The 17,604-nt window shown below is 53.3% G+C and overlaps 1 protein-coding gene across 12 annotated transcripts; it reads right to left on the reverse strand.

Annotated features, from left to right (window-relative positions):
* Positions 1-412: 412 nt before the first annotated feature.
* Positions 413-13,519, reverse strand: SMUG1 (single-strand-selective monofunctional uracil-DNA glycosylase 1). 12 transcript variants are annotated; one of them, XM_078076085.1, is made up of 9 exons: positions 13,385-13,519; positions 12,556-12,682; positions 11,809-11,950; positions 11,096-11,279; positions 5,552-5,687; positions 5,136-5,393; positions 3,048-3,349; positions 2,250-2,333; positions 413-2,002 (listed from the first exon to the last, which is right to left on the reverse strand). In XM_078076085.1, exons 7-9 carry the CDS (start codon positions 3,279-3,281, stop codon positions 1,475-1,477), a joined length of 846 nt encoding a protein of 281 aa, XP_077932211.1. In that variant the 5' UTR covers positions 3,282-3,349; positions 5,136-5,393; positions 5,552-5,687; positions 11,096-11,279; positions 11,809-11,950; positions 12,556-12,682; positions 13,385-13,519; the 3' UTR covers positions 413-1,474. The 12 variants fall into 12 exon arrangements, with proteins under 12 accessions (XP_077932211.1, XP_077932213.1, XP_077932217.1 ...); XM_078076087.1 differs by lacking the exon at positions 11,809-11,950; XM_078076091.1 differs by lacking the exon at positions 5,552-5,687.
* Positions 13,520-17,604: the final 4,085 nt, after the last annotated feature.

Raw genomic sequence — 17,604 nt, forward strand, 5'->3', positions numbered from 1 at the left:
ATCTTATTAATTTTGAAAGATGGAGATGATGTGTCCCAGGAGATAGAATCCAACCACGTGTTCCTCATTAAGATGGTCTCAAGACCCACTCTACTCCCAACTTGGTTCACCTTCCCAGCCCTATTAAAGGGGCACATCAACCAGTCATCCAGCAGACACAAGAAATGAGTTAGGTGGAGCTAGCGTGCTCCCATCCACCCATCAGCTGCTCCCCACAGGGCCCTGAGCAGCAGACAAACCCCTGACTGAGACCCTTAAGCTATGGTAAGACAATTAGAGGTCTGTTTACATCATCTCCCCAGATACCCAGAAGAACCCTTTGCAACAGTGAAGAGCTAAGAGAAGGGAAAAATCTAAACCACCCCTTCCATCTCTGACATGCAGGAGGGAAAAAAGGACCCACACGAAAGGGTTTAGGAGTTTTTCTTTTTCCTTTTAAAGATTGTATTTATTTATTTGACAGAGAGGGCACGAGTGGGGGGAGGGGCAGAGGGAAAGGGAGAGGGAGCAGCAGACTCCCCGCTGAGTGGGGAACCTGAGAGATCATGACCTGCGCCAAAGGCAGGCGCTTAAGCAACTGAGCCACCTATACACCCCGGTTTAGGCGTTTTTAATGCTTGGACTGAAAAATCACAGGCTGCGTTTTTCATAAAGTTACTGGTCCACCTCTGGCAGGGCAAGGACTGCCCCTCACCCAGCAAGGTCCTGGAGTGGGGGCGCTCCCTCTGTAGTGTGGTACAACGACGCCCCAACCAAAAGGCAAAAAAGCAAGAAGGATAAGGAGCACCTGCCAGGCAGGACGCAAGGCACTTCCAAGTGTTATCGCACTTAATCCCCACCCCAACCCCATGAGGTAGGGATCCCCGTTTTACAGATGAGGATCTTGAGGCTTGGAGAGGTCCATCAAATCTGTCCAAAGTCATAAAGTTCACAAAGCCATGAAGCCTCAAAGCCGAGATGAAGAAAGCCAGGTCTTCTGGTCTTCCGCACTCTGCCACACTGAATTTTTTCTCTGATTCAGCCTCAGTCTCCCGTAAGAAGTTCACTCTTAGCATCCACAGCCTTCGCTTTGTCCTGGTCCCTGTGAGGAAAAGGCTCAGCTTGCAGGACGCTGTTCTAGGAGGATGGGTGGGGGTCCTGGCAGGATCTTTCCTCTAACACAGCAAATACGGCCCCAGAAGCCACAGCTCGGGCCCGTCTCAGCTGAGCAGAGGCCCCGGCGCCAACAGTGAGGTAGCGCAGTTGGCAGACGCCCCGTCTCTGTGGACTCAGCTACCACAGGAGCAGGGGCCGTGCTCAAAGGAAGGGGAAGAATGCAGCCAGCGGACTAGTGTCAGACCTGCCACGGCAGGCCCCGGCAACCAGGGAGCCCAGAAGGCCCCTGTGGCTCCAGGCCAGGGGGCGTGTAGTCCTCTGCTTGCCCCGGGATGACCTGGGGGCCTCGAACATGTCCTGTGCCGGGCCACAGGGGCCCTCATTTCGTTAGCAGCGGCAGCAGCCCCAGCTCGTTCAGTCTCTCCTTGGCCGCTGCCTCCCAGCCCCTGTTGGCCTGTGGGCTCCGAGGGGAGGGGTGCAGAAGCCCCTCCACCTGGACCTCAGGCGTCAGGCCTGCCAGAGCCCGCCGCGCCCGCTGCTCCGCCAGGCGCCCCACTCCCACCACCAGCCGCACCCCCAGCAGCTGCACCTGCCTGCAGAGGGCCGCGTCACAGGCCCTAAGAAGCTCTTCTCGCTGCCTGGCAGGCAGCTCGGCGGGAGTGACGTTGCGCCCACTGGGAGTCAAGAAGAGCAAAGGACACAGATTGTGGACAAAACAGTGACGGAAGAAGACCTCGGGCTGTCCACAGAGGTTCCGGAAAAAGCCCCAGAACCGGGCACCGCTCACCTCCGACTGAGGGCACTCCAGTCCCAGCACTGGTCGCTTCGGGTGCTCTTGGGGTGGGGTCAACACAGGTCCCCCAACGCCCAACCAGTCCCGGACTACGCTCACTTCCCCAAAGGGCACCTGCCGGGAGGGAGAGAGACAGGAGGGTTTCAGTCTGGAGATCTGACACGTGGGTTCTGCACAGCTGCACCCTCTAATACCCTCCATGAGGTTCCAGCCTGGACACCCCACCACTACCCCCACCCCCTTCACCCAAAGGCCTGAGACGAGGATTCTGGCCCTATGGTTTCATCCTGCCCATCGTTGTCCAATTTTTCACTGTGGACTGTAGTGCGCAAGAAATCTGTTTGCTTCTATCCCCACTTGCCTTTGGAAGCAGAGAGAGAGAGCATATGGGAGTATCTGGCCCTCCACAGGATGTGATGGGTAGTATTGGGGGCAGACAGACGGTCTGAGACAGAAAGACAGCCAGGGTTAGAGGAGGCACAAAGACAGGACTGACCAGCGCTCTCTCGGTGCCCTCTCAGCCTGGAGCCTCAGGCTGTCATTTCCATCGATCATCATTGATCACCTTTCATCCCCCAGTGGGGGTCAATAAAAGCGATTGAGCCTCCTGCCCTGAAGCCTCTTCCCCTCCCCCATCTGCCAAGCACCCCCACTGAGGGGCATTCACTCATCCCAAGGTCTGAAAGGAAAGCAGGCAGGCCCCAGAGCCAGCTCTGTTTTGAGCCTCTCCTCAGCTAAGACACAGAAGCAGGACGGCTGAAAGCCCTGCATCTCTTCCATACCCACCCGTCAGCCAGTCTCCCCTGAGGAGCTGGCATTCCTGGTCCCTCTCCCGACCCCCACCACACTCTAGGGAAAGAGGAGATCCGGCAAGGTAAGGTAAGGATGGGGCGGGCGGAAGGAAGGGCTCGCAGAGGCAATTAGTGGACAAGCTCACAGGGGAAACGGAACTACCATTAATGTGCTTGGTTAACTCTGGGCTGCGAGGCCAGGAGAGTGTCTGAGACCACAGGAGCCAGCACGTGTATTGGGAGGGGATGAGAGGCTCGTCCCCACACGGGGCCACAGCCAGGCACACGCTCCTCCCGCACTGCAGCACAGCCAAACATCCACCTTGGAGCCTCCCACTCCACCCACCAGGGGAAGCCAAACCCTTTACCCCAGTCTGGGCCATGCCAAAGGGCCCGGGGTTCATGCCCAGGAAGAGCACTTCCTTGGGGCCTTGGCAGTAGCGGGTCACATAGCTGTGGTGCGGCTCCCACGCATACTCCACAGGATTGTAGATGATGCCCACAGGCTCTGAGAACTGCAGCTGGCTCAGTTCAGCATTGAGCCGCAGCTCCTCCTCCAGGAAGCCCTCGGCCACGCTTCGAGGGCAAGGCTGGGGCTCCATCAGGGCACTGGCAGGCTCATGGAGGGGCCCCAGGGGATAAGCCTGGGGCACAGCCACGTCGCTACCACCTGGAAAAGAGAAGGACAGAGGCCCCATCAGCCTTCAGCCGTAGAGTGAGAGGGAACCAGGCTGGCCATGGCTGGCCCTTCCAGGGCTCAGAAGAGACCATCAGCCATCCCCTACCCTCTAGGTTTGACTGAGCTCATCTCAGTTCTTGGTGGTGAAGGGCCCTTTCACTGCCCACTTCAAGTATCCCTCCTCTTCCTATGTCACCTGGTGAGAATAACCCGTCATCTCCCACTCCAAACCTCCTTTCCATCAGGCTTAAGCCTTGAGTCACTAGTTCCTAGGCCATGCCAAGCACATGGGAGGTTTTCAATATATATTTACTGGTGGCAAACTTTCAGCACCTCTAATGTCATCCTTAATAAAACAAGCTCAGCCAGGATGGGCTGTGTCCTGGAAACCGATGTGCTGAAGAATGAGATGCAGGTGCACAGCCAGAGCCCAGAGACTAATTACAGAAGGCTAATTACAATTGCTTCCAGGTGGTGAGCAACTGCTCTGTGCCGGGTACACCTCATTGATCCTCATAACAACCCCATGAGGTGAGTGTTATTGCTCCCATGTTACAGGTGAGAAGACTGAGGCTTAGTAAGATCAAGCAACTTGCCCAGGGTCACGCAGTTAGCAAGTAATGAAGCTGGGATTTGAACCCAAACTATGTGACTCGAGGCTATGCTCTTAACCACCCAACTCATCTTGCCTGAAACGGTTCAATCAGCCACCCTGCAAATCCAACAACCCCCACAAGCCCAGCCCAACTTCTTGCCCACATTCAAGAATCCTCAGTGGTCAGCAGGATGATTACTGGACTCAGAATAGACCCTTACAAGCTATGTAACCATGGCCAGAGCCGCAGGTTTTCTCATCCAAATACTAGAATAATAATATCCACTCAATAATAGCAATATAAAGGATGGAATGAAATGTTGCATGTAAGTGGGGGTTGGGAGGCAAGGAGGAAGTGGAGAAGCAGAAGAGAAAGGGAAGAAGCTGGGAGGAGGCAGAGGGAGCACTCCAGCAAGTTCTGTAGCCAACAAAGACTATTCCTTCTCACAATTCCCATGCAAACCCAGTGTTCCAGCCTGACCATTCCACTCAGTCTTTCAAAAATGCCTTTCCTACCCCAACTCCCAAAACTTTGCACATGCCATTTCTTCAAACCCAACCAAATACGCTCCTTAAGTCAACCAGGACTGTGACTCCTCTGCCTCTCCACACACCCAAACCATACCCATCCTTCGAGATGCAGCTCCAACAATCCCACTGGAAAGCCTGCCCTCCTTAGGACACTGTAGCCATGCAGTAACTTCCCAGCCCCACCCCACACAGGAGGTCTGGTGTGAGACCTGGGAATCTGTATTTTTTTTTTAAGATTTTATTTATTTATTTGACAGAGAGAGACACAGCGAGAGAAGGAACACAAGCAGGGGGAGCAGGAGAGGGAGAAGCAGGCTTCCCGCGGAGCAGGGAGCCCAATGTGGGGCTCGATCCCAGGACCCTGGGATCATGACCTGAGCCAAAGGCAGACGCTTAACGACTGAGCCACCCAGGCGCCCCTGGGAATCTGTATTTTAAACAAGATTCCTCAGGTGATTCCAATGGTTGATGAAGGCTCAAACCGCTGCATGTCACCATGGTTAGTGGCTTCTTCCCCAATTCATACCTTGCCTCCCTACCTAGACTTGAGCAGATCAGAAGCCAGGTCCTGTTCAACTTCCCTCTGTATCTTCAAGGTCCTAGCTTTAATTAGGTAGTCAACAAACACCCACTAGACTCTGTCCATCCTACCTTTCTCAATCCTCTTTAAAACGACCTTCTACCAAGGAGTCTTTCCCGATGGACTCCTCTCCATTTCTACAGCCGGAGTTCACTCAAGGCTCAGCTGCCCACTTTGCACTCCAATTGTTTCTGAGGGTTTGCCAGCCTCTGGGTGTGTTTCCATCATGTCTGGGCCTCCCATGGGGCAGGGACCAGGGTTCTTCTCCTTCATGGGACCTCAGGGTTGACAGAACAGCTTGATTCATCAACCTGTTCTCGGACCCTAGCCTAGGGCAAGTGGGAGAGAAAAAAAGTCAGGGCCAAACTTAGGAAACCCTTCTCCAGACCGATCTCAGAAGTCTTTTACTGCTTTGTCCAGATGGCTAACCAGGGCCAACTGGGCTCAAACAAAAGCCAAGAAGGGAGCCGTGGAGAACTCAAATTACCTCCGGGGCCCTTGCTTTGCACATTCCCATGTAGCGCCAATGTTAGTGGACTGGCTGCTCCAGCTCTGGGATCTCTCTCAAGTCTTAGGCTGAGCCTACCTTTGATCTTTAGAGACCTGTGCTGAAGATAGCAAGGCTGCAGCGTACAAAAAAAGAATGACAAGGCTTTATTCGCAGCGTTCCAGTTTCAAACCTAATCTGATAGCAAGAGACACAGTCTGGGTGTCTAAATCCACTTCTAATCCTGGTTTTGTCTCCAAGTTTCTCTTAAGCAAATCATTTAACTCTCCTCTCTATGAAATGAAAACCACAAATTCCATCCAACCTACCATCAACTGTTAACTCATTTATTTTTTTCAATATTTATGAGTCTCTTCCATGATGGGCACTGTGGTCGTCTCTGGACGAGGAAGAAATCCAAAATGAATAAAATGCAGGCCTGGCTCATAAACTACCGAGAGAGGACAGATAAACAACTATAATACACTGTGGTTTGAGCTTTAACATCCTAAACAATACACTATGAGAACCCAAAGGAGGAACTTGAAAGTCCTATCTAAAGCCACCAAGAACCAAAGACTTAAGAAACGTAGATACAGGGGTGCCTGGGTGGCTCAGGTAATGATCCTGGGGTCCTGGGATCGGGCCCGCATCGGGCTCCCTGCTCAGTGGGGAGTCTGCTCCTCTCTCCCTCTGCCCCTCCCCCTGCTTGTGCTCTCTCTCAAATAAATAAATAAATTTAAAAAAAGAAAGAAACGTAGATACATTATAAATTACAGTGTCATACTAAGTGCAAAGGAAGCGGAGGGTGATCCAGCAATAAGTGTGGCCATCTAGGTTCTCTGACACTAAATCCTGGAAGTGAAGAAGGAATCAAAGACACTATCCATTCCCCTATCCCTTGGAGGCACTCCAGGAATCGACAGGGACAATCAGCAAATCCTTAGACTAACAGTAGTAGTGGTAGAACATGGACTCAAAAACACCACTTATCCCTTCTACTGGTTCTGAGAGGTCCGCCGGCTAAGGGTCCGTAAGAAATCTCCGGGTCCGCCCTCGGGCTCCGCCCAACGGGAAAACCACGTCCCCGCAGGCTCCCCGGGCCGATTCCGTGGGCTCGACTCTTCCTCTGCCGGCGCAAGCCCCAGACAGAGCAAGGGTCCCCAAAGCATAAACATTCCTACTCCCCGCCCACGCCGCCCCACAACCCTGAGAGCCCCAACCCTGCCCCTCAAGACCCCAGGTTCCCAGGCTCCTACTTCCTCACCTGGTTCAGCTCTCCATCCGGTTTCCGGTTCCCTTCCCCACCCCCGGGCGCGGAGGACAGTGGGAGTCGTAGTCTACTTTGTTTAGGGAAAGAGATTGGCGTAGCCGCGGCAACTTCCGCCGGAAATACTCAAATCCCCGGAAGGCGTGTTAAATTAACCCTAAGTGACTCTGGGGATTGTAGTTTAACCCTTACATCGGGGTAAAAAGCAAGAAAGCTTTAAGACGCCAGGCTTAGTAAGGACCGCGGAGGTCCTGGCTTCTAGCTCTAAAGGGCAACACCCTTCCAAAAATTCATCGACAAGGCTTTTCCGAACAGGATTGCGAATCAAGGAACTTCAACCATCCCCAATCTCGAAACTCACCTGAGAGTATTAACAATGGCTAAAAGACCATTTCTAGTCCTCCTGCTGCCCCAAGGATAAGAGATCCCTCCTTTGCAGCCCTCCAAGGACTATATCTAGAACATCCACAGAGGCACTTCTGAAATCTCCTAACAACTCTTTAGTAATGGCTTTGAGACTCTTCCATCTCCCATTACTGCCCACACCTTTGTCTCCATGGCTTTCACATTTGACTTCTCTCCCTCCTCTGCCGTGCAGTCCACCCAGCCCTATAACCTCCCACCCTTCCCAATCCTTCCCCTCAAATACTTCCCTGAACATTCCTAACCCCATGGCTGCACCTAATAGTCCATTCCCTCCCAACTCCCTAACCCAAATCAATGTCCAGAGCTGTCCCACTCCTATTTTTTTTTTTTTAAGATTTTATTTATTTATTTGACAGAGAGAGAGCACAAGCAGGGGGAGCAGCAGAGGGAGAGGGAGAAGCAGGCTCCCCGCTGAGCAGGGAGCCGGATGCGGGGCTCCATCCCACGACCCTGGGATCATGACCTGAGCCGAAGGCAGACACCCAACAACTGAGCCACTCAGGCGCCCCCTCATTTTGTTCTTGTCCTCCATCTCGGTATATTTCTGTGTCGTAACTATAAGGTTAGTTTATATTTATTTATAAACTGGAAACTCCATAAGGCTAATTGCCTTCTGGATTCTTCCCACCTCCTGCACACCTCGGCACAGCCATGCCTGAGATCAGGAAGAAGCAAGGTCTCCCTACAGGTGGTAAAGAAGGAGACCAGCAAACCCTAGAACAGGAAAAAGTGAGAGAACAAGGATGCTAACCCCTTCCCAACCTTCCCCTGCTCTCCTACCAACAGACAAAAGCAGCATGAACCTTAGGGAAATGTGAGCAGCAGCTCTCTGACACCAAAGGTGAGAAACCACCCCCACCTTGCCAGACTTTGGAAACAGTGTTAATCATTCACCTCACAAAGTCTGTTATTTCCTGAGCTTGTGTTTGTGCCAGATTCTTTCCCTCTTTGTGTCTTTGCCTCTCCCTGCCTATGTAAATGTATCTCTATCCTTACTGTCTTATTTTGGGGGGTTTTGTTTTGTTTTGTTTTTTAAGTAGGCTCCATGCCCAGTGTGAGCCCAACACGGGCCTTGAACTCATGACCCTGAAATCAAGAGCTGAGCTGAGATCAAGAGTCTGAGGCTTAACTGACTGAGCCACCCAGATGCCCCCTATCCCTATTCTCTTGTATAGCTTTTTCTCTTTATCTGTGTATCTGTCTCCCTCTGTGTACATCTATCCCCGTGCCTCTGCTTCTTTCTCTGGAATGTCTGAAATAAGACTATCCCAGGCTTCTAGAACTGACTGCCCCCTCAGGCTCCTCTGTCTTCATAGATCTATGCATTTGTATGTTGCCGAACAAAAATTTGGGGGGGGAGGCACACTGTTGTCATCTTATTACTTAAAAATTCTAGGAGCCTCCTGCTCAGCGGGAAGCCTGCTTCTCCTTCTTCCACCCCCTCTGCTTGTGTTCCCTCTCTTGCTGTGTCTCTCTCTGTCAAATAAATAAAATCTTAAAAAAAAAAAAAATTCTAGGAGCCTCACCATCCCTTGGGCAACCCTCCTGCCCATCCTACCCCTCTGCCACTTGCTTGCCAACCACTTCCAGGTTATCATCATGGCAGCCCCTCCACTTTCCAAGTCTGCTTCTGGTAAGAAAGTAATGAGTGAAATGAGTGGCAGGCAAGCAGAGATCCATAGGACCCTAACTCCCAATGTCAACTTCCAGGAAGAACTGTTTCTGTCCCCATAAGCCCATTTGTCCCAGGAGCCCAGAGATAGGAGGTCCCAACATAGGGAGAAACTGAGTCTTGGGCAACCCCACAGTGAGTCCCTATAGCTGACCTCAGTGGGGTCTGGGAGACTTCTCTGTCTAGGCCATGCTACTCCTCCCCACCTGGTGGGTCCTTCTCAGGGAAGATGGAAGTGAGAAATCCTGAAGTGGGGGTTGTTAGAAACAGAGACCCATAGATTTTCAAGAGGTAGCGCCTGAGATATGAAACTTGGCCTAGGCTGGGGCCCTCCCAACCTGTCTTGCCAGTGTCCCAGCCTCCTGGACCTCTGGGAAGGCTCCAAAGGCGGCTGACTGTCATTTATGGATAGAACTTACAGGGTAGGAGCAGAAGCAGACCTGTGGCCTGAACAGAGCTTAGAGAGTTGGGTCACTCCAGGCCTAGGTCAGGGCCCTCCGCTGCCCACCAGGCTGCTCCTGGGGCTGGAGCCCAGGCAGGAAGGGGTTAACCTGAGGGTTTGTTGTCCTTTGGTTTCTGCGAGCAGCCGAGGCTGTGTTGGGCCACGAGCGCCATCTATCGGCCTCTGGTGATCCTAGCTCTGACTCCCAGCTCACCGGCTCTCAGGCAGATCTTTCAGCCCTTCCCCTGCCTCCATGCTCCCAGGGTAGAGAGGGGAGTTGTCTAGCTGCAGTAGATACTGGGCATTGGAAAAGGTGAGGGCCATGTTTCCCTCTCCCCAAGTACCAGACGTGACCCTTGGTAGCTCCTGCCACCTCTGCGCTAGGGAACCCCAAAGGGCTTCTGGTGTTTGCCTCTCAGGGTAGCCATATCCCCAGCTCCACCACACTGGGCACTTTCCGTCTCTCAGCCCAGTAAACATTAAAAGAGCATGGGAGAGGAGAGGTGGCGTGGCGGAGGCCTTTAGAGTGTGGTCTTGGGACTCAGACCGCCTGGATTTGAATCCCAGCTTTGCCACTTACTAGCAGTGACCTTGGGCACGTTACTTAACTTCTCTGTGCCTCGGTTAGCTCAATTGTAAAATGGGATAATCACTGTAAACCATCTCTTCTTTTGTGATAATTAAATGACTTAGTTACACAGGTGCTCAGTACAGTGCCTAGCACAGAATAGTGCTCCATAAAGGTTAGTTATTGTTATTATGAGCATGTGTCAGGTTCTCAGGCAGACGCTAGTCTGAGAACCCAAGATCCAGACCACAGAGCCATATCAGACACACAAACACAGAGGACAAGACTGCGCAACACATCCCTGGAGATTTCCACAAAGACAGTGACCCTTATGCACAGGTCTAGGGGCCAGAAGTTTAGGATTGCAAGGGAAGTTTCAGGTCTCCAAGATCAGCAGGAAATTGGATGAGAGGGTCAGAGAAAGGAAGAACTTGAGGTAAAGATGTAGGATGGAAAAGCACAAGAAAGAGGTATTAACAGGCTCTTAAAAGGACCCTGATTTAGGGAAGTGGAGAGAGGTCCCTGATGTGTGGGGCGAGCAAGGGCCACCGCATCCCATAACATGTCTTCCTTGGTACAGGCACAAAAGTCTCAAGGTTTGATCAGGCTTCCCAGTCCTCCAAAGAATCGAAGCCCAATCCCAGCTCTGTGAGGGCCTTAACCCTCAATGTTTTTCCCCAGCCCGGTGGGGAGGTGACTCACAGAGGGAGAAAGCTATCTGCAGGTCCCACACGTCCGGCTCCCACCTCCCTCCCAGAACTGGAGAACCAAGGAAGCTGTGGGTGCATCCATCAGTGTCTTAACAGGTTCAGCCATGTCCCTGTCCCTGTGTCTTCTGTATCTCTGCCTTCCTCTACCTCACTGGCAAATAGGTACAGAGGCTACTTCTCCAAGGGGCGAGCTGAGGGGCAGCGTGACAGCCTCTCAGATAAGACAGAAAGGCAGAGCCAGTGGGGTCTCTGGTCAGTCTCACCACCTCCCACCCCCCCCATCTCAGCCCCAAGGCAGCACAGACCAGCTTTATGGATTGATGGCCACTTAACTGAAGGCGGGTGACCGCTTCCACGTCTCTCCAACTCAGGTGTTCTCCCTGTCCTGGGGCCTGGACGCCTGGGTCCCCAGGAGAGGGGCAGGACAGGCTGGATGGGCGGATTTGCATCGCTTACTTGGGAAGCAATTATCGGCGGAGCTGTCAGCGCCGCGCGGCTCTCTCCTCACTAATCGGATTTCCCCAGAGCCCCGGGCTGGGGGGCGCTGAGTAATTTGGCTTGATGCAGTGGTGGGAGATGTCGGGGCCGGGAGGCCGGACAATCCGTCTGCGTGGTGTTCGAGTTGTCCAGAGCAATTATCCTGAGGAGACCACACAGACATCAGGCGGACAGCCAGCCAAGGGGACTCGACTGATCCCCAAGTCCTGCGGCAGGACTTGTGGCCGAGTGGGAGGAGCCTCTCCCACACGTGGAGCCAAATTAAACAACTGAGAAGAGGAGTCAAGAGGAATCTGGGAGAAGGGCCACATAGCCCAGTGGGAAGGGGACCCAAGATACCAGCTTCCAGCCTACCCACCGTCCAGGCCCTGCCCTGCCCTGCACCCCCAGCGCACCAACAACAGAGCAGGGACCTGACCAAGGATGAGTCTTCCATCCTCGCTTCTCCCGCTGCAGTGCTCCCAGACCACGCTTTCCCTGCCCTTGTCTCTGGCTCTGTCACTTGCCTTCTCTCGTCCCCACAGCCCTTTTGAGCCTGTCCCCTCCTTCCACCCATGCTGCCCAGCTCCCTCTCTCCCCAGGTTTGCACTGGACGGCTGAGCCCTCTCTCTGCCTCTGTCTTCCATTTCACACCTTTCAGGGTAGTGATAAGGGTGATGACAACAACGAACCTTGACTGAGTTCTCCTCCTCCACCAGACACCACCCGAGGTACTTTCTGTGGGCTCTTCCATCTGCTCCTCAGAGTAGCACTGTGAGGGCCAGACTCCATGTCCCCATGTACCGATGAGGACACAGCCGCTGACGGAACTTCCTGAAGGAGGTAGCACATCTGGGCGTTGCCTCCTGAGCTACCAGGGCAGCCCTGCCCCATGTCTGGTGTACGAGGAATGTCTGTTGACTGAATGAATGATGGAATGAGTGATTTACCCTACTTGCTACTCCTGGCTGGCCTCCAGGTGATATCTACATGCCTGGTCTGGCCTCCCCACCCTCTCCTACCCTGATCCCCCATTTTCACCTCAGCCTGAGGAGTGTCACCTCTCCATACACTCCATCCTACGATGCACTGGAAAGCTCCACTGACTCATCCTCTCCTGCCTTTGCATGGTGGCCCATCCTGTCCCCTTTGGCCGGAACATGCTGCCACTGAATACACTCTCCTCACTCCCCGAGGCCCAAGTCGAATGCCACCTCCCCTTGGAAGCATTCTCTGATCCTCCCATTGTTTGCACCTCCCTGGGGACCGTTGTCACCAACTGGTAAGCGGTTCACCTATTGCTAAAATGCCTTACGGCCCCTGCTAGATTGTTTTGAGAGGTAAGCATTCAGTCTCCTCTCTCCTGGGCTCAATTAATATCTGCTGAAAACATTAATATCTGCTCTTTTTTTGTTTATCTCATTCAGAGATGTTCCTACCGTGGGTTGAAAGGAGCACTCAACTCTCGAGGTAATTTGGAGTTGGGGGTTTGGCAGTTACCAGTGGTCCGACCTTAGGAAGACCATTAACCCCTCGGAACCTCGGGCTGATCATTTCATTCCTCACCTGGAAGAGACGATGACAAAGCCTACCTCGAAGGACATGCGACGCATCCTCCTCTTATCTGCTCCGAGCCTGTCTCCAAAGCTATGGAGATCTGTCTCTCTCCATCTTTCTGCATCATGACTGAGCCTCTGCCTCTCTGACCCCCACCAATTCAGGCACAGCCCAGGAGTCTAACCACTCAGCTCCCTCACAGTCACTAGGCCTTTCATTTTTCCTGATGTTACCTTTCCTGGGGGTGGCCCCACCCTTCCGCCGAGAGCCCAGAGGACCAGCCTCACCCCCTTAACAAGTGAGACCTTGAGTTCTCCCTCTGAAAATATTAATAATAAAGAAACAAGGCACTGGGCATGCAACTGGATGCAAACTGGCCCCAATTCTCAGTCCAAGAAGTAGAATGCCTGAGCTGTGGACCCAGAGAAATCCTGTGCTCATTTGCATGCTATTTGCATTATATTTACATGTGATCAATTTCATGTTCAAACGCATAATCCTCCCTCCCCAGTTTTTCTCCCCCAGGGTACCCCTCAGCCTCTGACCCCCATCATTTCCCCCAGCCCCTACTCCACCTCCCCTAGCGCCTGCCACAACCCTCCTCGTCCCTTTCCTCCTTCCTGCCAAGGTCCCCAGTGCCCCCTCCCAGCTCCCTCCCGACCAGCAAGGACCCACTTGCCCCATACCCAGAATAGATTCCTGGGGTCTTACCCCTTAGTTCAGGAGGGACATCCCTGCCTGCCCCCTCCCGCCCTGAGCCGGGCGGGCGCAGCAGACAGCAAGCGCGTCTCTCAGCAAATCCCAGCCCCATTCAGCCTGGTGATTAATGGCGCTGCCCTCCCCATGAACCTGCCTTTAATACTGAGGAAGTTATGAAACCGCTATACATCAGCAGCTCCGGCCCGGCTGCCCCCCCCCCCCCCCACCTCCTCCTCGCCTCCACCCCCACCCTCCAGCTCCCTCTTCAAAATCTCATTTGGGCTCCTGCCGCCCAGGCCCACCCCTCTGCTGGCCTTTGCTGGGGGGAGGGGGTGTCTGCCCCTGCTGCCATCCCCAGTGAGGACCCACATCTCATTTTCCCTTCCTCTCTCCCCCCTGCTCCGCCCTCTCTCCCTTCCCCCCCCCCACAGCTGCATCTCCGGACCCATTTAGAATTGCTGACATTTTATCTGCATTACATACATCACTCCGTCCCCAGCAGCCATCTCTCATGGATTGAGGGGGGGGGTGGTCCTGAGCTTGGGAAGATGGTGGGAAATAGGGTGGAGGCGGGGAAATAGGTAGTACTTTCCTCCACACCCCTTTCCCTTGGGGCCCTCTCCCCAGCCACCTGGGAGGTGATGCAGGTGGGGACCTCCGGTAGGTGGTGGGTAGGTGGTGGCAGAGATTGGTAGGAGACTCCTCATGCAAGCCCATCCTACCTTACAACATTAAAAGACGTTTTCTTAGACCACACGGACCGGACCGGGAAGGTCATGTTGCCCATCTCCCCCCGCCTTCCATGGGGCTCTTCCCTAGGAGATTATGAAGGTGATTGCTAAATCTTTTAGCCGACCTGTTCTAATGTTTCCCACACCTCCCTTTTGGGAAGTCCCTCTGAATATCTAACCATTGTGCCTCATGCTGCAGTCATCATTTTCTTCTTGCTTTGTCCTTAGAAGGTTGAAAAGCAGTATTGCCTCTCAAATGAATGAAACCCTTTGTTCCAATGCCTGAGCAATCATAAATATGGCCACACACCCACACTCCTGATTTCTATATATATGATAGGAGGCAGAAGATGGGGCCATCCCAGAAAGGAGGGAATTGAGACCCAAATTCTGCAGGAGGAAAAGTAAGAACCTGTCCAAGACCAGGAGGCCAGGACCCAGGGGTCCCATGATCCCAGTGAGCAGTTTTCTCTCCCTGGAGAGATGGACAAGGCAGAAGGCAATGACAGACAGAGAGGTCTGGACCAACAGACAGACAGCAGAGGGGGGTGGGAAGGAGAAGCCAGGAGAGAGACAGGCAAACAAAGAGACAAACAAACAAAGAGCTAGACAGACAAAGGGACCGTCAGCCAGGGACAGGCAGACAGGCAAGAGGAAGCTGACAGAGGCGCTGGTGTCTCAGGCTGGACACATGAGAAGGGCTCTGTCTGTCTGTCTCTGTCAGTCAGGGTCTCTGCTGGAATGTGCCTCTCAGGATCTCTGGGGCTTTGTGTTCACTGGGTCCATGACTATCCATTTCCTGGGAATTTTTGTTCTCTTCAGGCCTCTCCTTGCCCTGTCCCCTACCCTTCAGTTGCCTCGTCGATGGTCCCATCCCAGGAGCCCCTTGCGTCTCTGGCCATCTTTCTGACCTGCCCTTCACACACCCTCTCAGGGAGATCAGACACTTCCTGGGGTTTTGGGGAGGCTCCCACAGGAACTGGGCCAATCCTCCGGGGATCAACAGGAGGGGCAAGGGCTCCAGTTCCAGGGACAGCTCCTGGGCCTGCAGAACCGAAAGAGCAGTATAGGACTATGTCCCCACATGTGGCCAGGCTTAGCCAATGCAGCAGGAGGAGCCCCAAAAGGAAGGTGAAGGCAGGGAAGGTGAAAGGACCCTCTGCTCCCCCCACACCCTCCCATTAGCTCAGCCCCAGACAAAACAGACCTCAGGCAGGGGTGTAGCGGGGGAGTGGCTGATTTGCATGCTGTCTGCATCTCATTTGCATGTCCTTGATTCCCAGTCATCCCACAGACCTTGCCCCTCCAAGTCCAGGCTCTCTCTAGCTCAGTCTGGCCCCTAGGAGGGTTGGGGGCAGAGAGAGGGTGGGTGGGAGTGCAGGTGGGGTTCCCACACTGGTGTCAGTGAGTCTTTGTCATGCACCTCCTGCCAGCGCAAGACACTTCCCTGCCCCACCAAGGGCCACCTTCTCCCTCCTCCTCCCCTGCAGCCAGTATCTCAACCCCATGCACCAGCCATGCACTGTCCTCCAGACGTGACCATCACTGTCCTCCCTCTGACCTTGTCCCCACGTTGCCCCCAGCCTTCCCCACCCTTCTCTGTTTAGTTCAGCATTAGCCATTCTTTAAGGGCAGGCACCAAGCCCTCCTCCTCCATGAAGACTTCCTTGGTCACACAGTTCAGAGTGGTCATAAAACTTCAGTTCTCAATACTGGAAGGCATCCTCAAGAATCCACACTCTTTTGTCTTACCTATCTTCAGGTAAATGATGCATCACTATCCCCATTTTATAGATGAGGCAACTGAGGCCCCGGGCCGTATAGCAGCAAGTAGGGAGAAAATGAGAGCCCAGACCACTCTTCTCAATGTCCCCTGTCCTACCCTGTCCTTGTCATTCATTTGGTTCTAAGCAAGACCCTGTTCTGCGCCCCTCTTGCTGTCCAACGAGCTAACCCTGAGATATTGTTGCTTAACTTCTTCTGGATTTTTGTCTCCCTCTAGCTCCCTGGGATCCAGCCACATAAAATCTCTGGCAGTTTCCTGAATTCCCCTTGCCCTTTCTTAGCAACATGGTTTTGCCCATGGGGATCCTGCTAACAGACTACCTTTCTTCCCACCACCTCATGAACTTGGAAAATTCCAGCTCATCCCTCAAAACCCAGTTCAACTGGGGCCTCCTCTGTGAAGCCTTCCCTTCTGTTCCTCTGAGGCTCCCCCACATACACCATATTTAAGCCCTGAAGGCAGTATTTGTCCCGCTGCTACTGACAGCCCAGCCTCTCTCCCTAACCCCAAGTCCTTCAAGGGCAGGAACCCGCATGTCCTGTTCAGCTCTTTCCCCAGAGCGTACATTGTCTAATTGGACCAGATTTCATTACCGCCTTCTTTCTCCAATGCAGATCCATGGAACAGAGGCATCAACCTATTGGGGAGGTCAAACAGAAAGACAAAGAAGCTGGGGCAATATGCAAGAGGAGAAGTCCCAGGGGATTGTCCAAGGGTGCAGGATGAGCATTTCCTGGTTTTCTAAATAATCCCTTCCACCTAACTTAATGCTGAATGAATGAATGAATGAATGAACGAACGAATGGAGAGAAGAAGGTAGAGGAACAGAGGAACTGAACTGAAGGGGAGTAGGGGAAGAAGGGAGAACAAACAAGGAATAAAAGAGGTGGGGTGAGGGGCAGAAGGGAGAAGAGTCAGAGAAGGTCAGTGAGGAAAGAGGGAAGGTGGAGAAGGGGGGAGCCCAAACTTCTGATTCTCAGACGTGCCCACAGAGACCCTGGCCTTGGGCCTTAGTAACACTCCTGCCCCGATTTTCCTGTCTGGAAATGGGCACATCTCTCCTTCTCCAAGAACAAATGAGCCTGGAGAGGGGGCAGAGGACGGAAGCCCCTGCCACGCTGTGTGTCCTGAGGCCCTTTAACACACACTACCTCACAAAACTCACCTGAGAGGTAGGAGTTATCCTCCCTCCAACAGATGTAGGCACCAAGACAGAGAGGTACTCCATTTGCCTCCTTGAGGTGGGGTTTGAGTCCAAAACCCTTCTCTTCCCACAGCGCCAGGGCATTCTCAGCATTGAGGACAGACAAGACAGAGAGGCAGACGACATTTCACATCACACTTGGAAAGTCGAGGTGCAGAGGAGAGGGGGGACCAAGTCGCCTCCACACTCCACGGAGGAGTACGAGGTTGTGGTGTCACTTTCCACTCCAGGAAGAGCGCCCCTGTGGCGACTCAGTCTTTGCCTAGTAGGTTGATGATGCTCAACCCAAGACTCTAAAGACTTCAGAGCCCCCAGAGTCTGAAGACACACTTAAGTGGATGCAGAAAATTGCTCTGTTATTTCATCCTTCCCTCTGCCAGAGACCACCAGCTAGGGGAGGGAATGACTCAGGGGTTTTCTTTTGTTTTTGTTTTTAAAGATTTTACTTATTTATTTGAGGGAGAGAGAGAGAGCGCAAGCATGGGGAGGGGCAGAGGGACAAGCAGACTCC

This window comes from Halichoerus grypus, chromosome 6 (assembly GCF_964656455.1).
Source record: "Halichoerus grypus chromosome 6, mHalGry1.hap1.1, whole genome shotgun sequence".
NCBI classification, from domain to species: Eukaryota; Metazoa; Chordata; class Mammalia; order Carnivora; family Phocidae; genus Halichoerus; species Halichoerus grypus.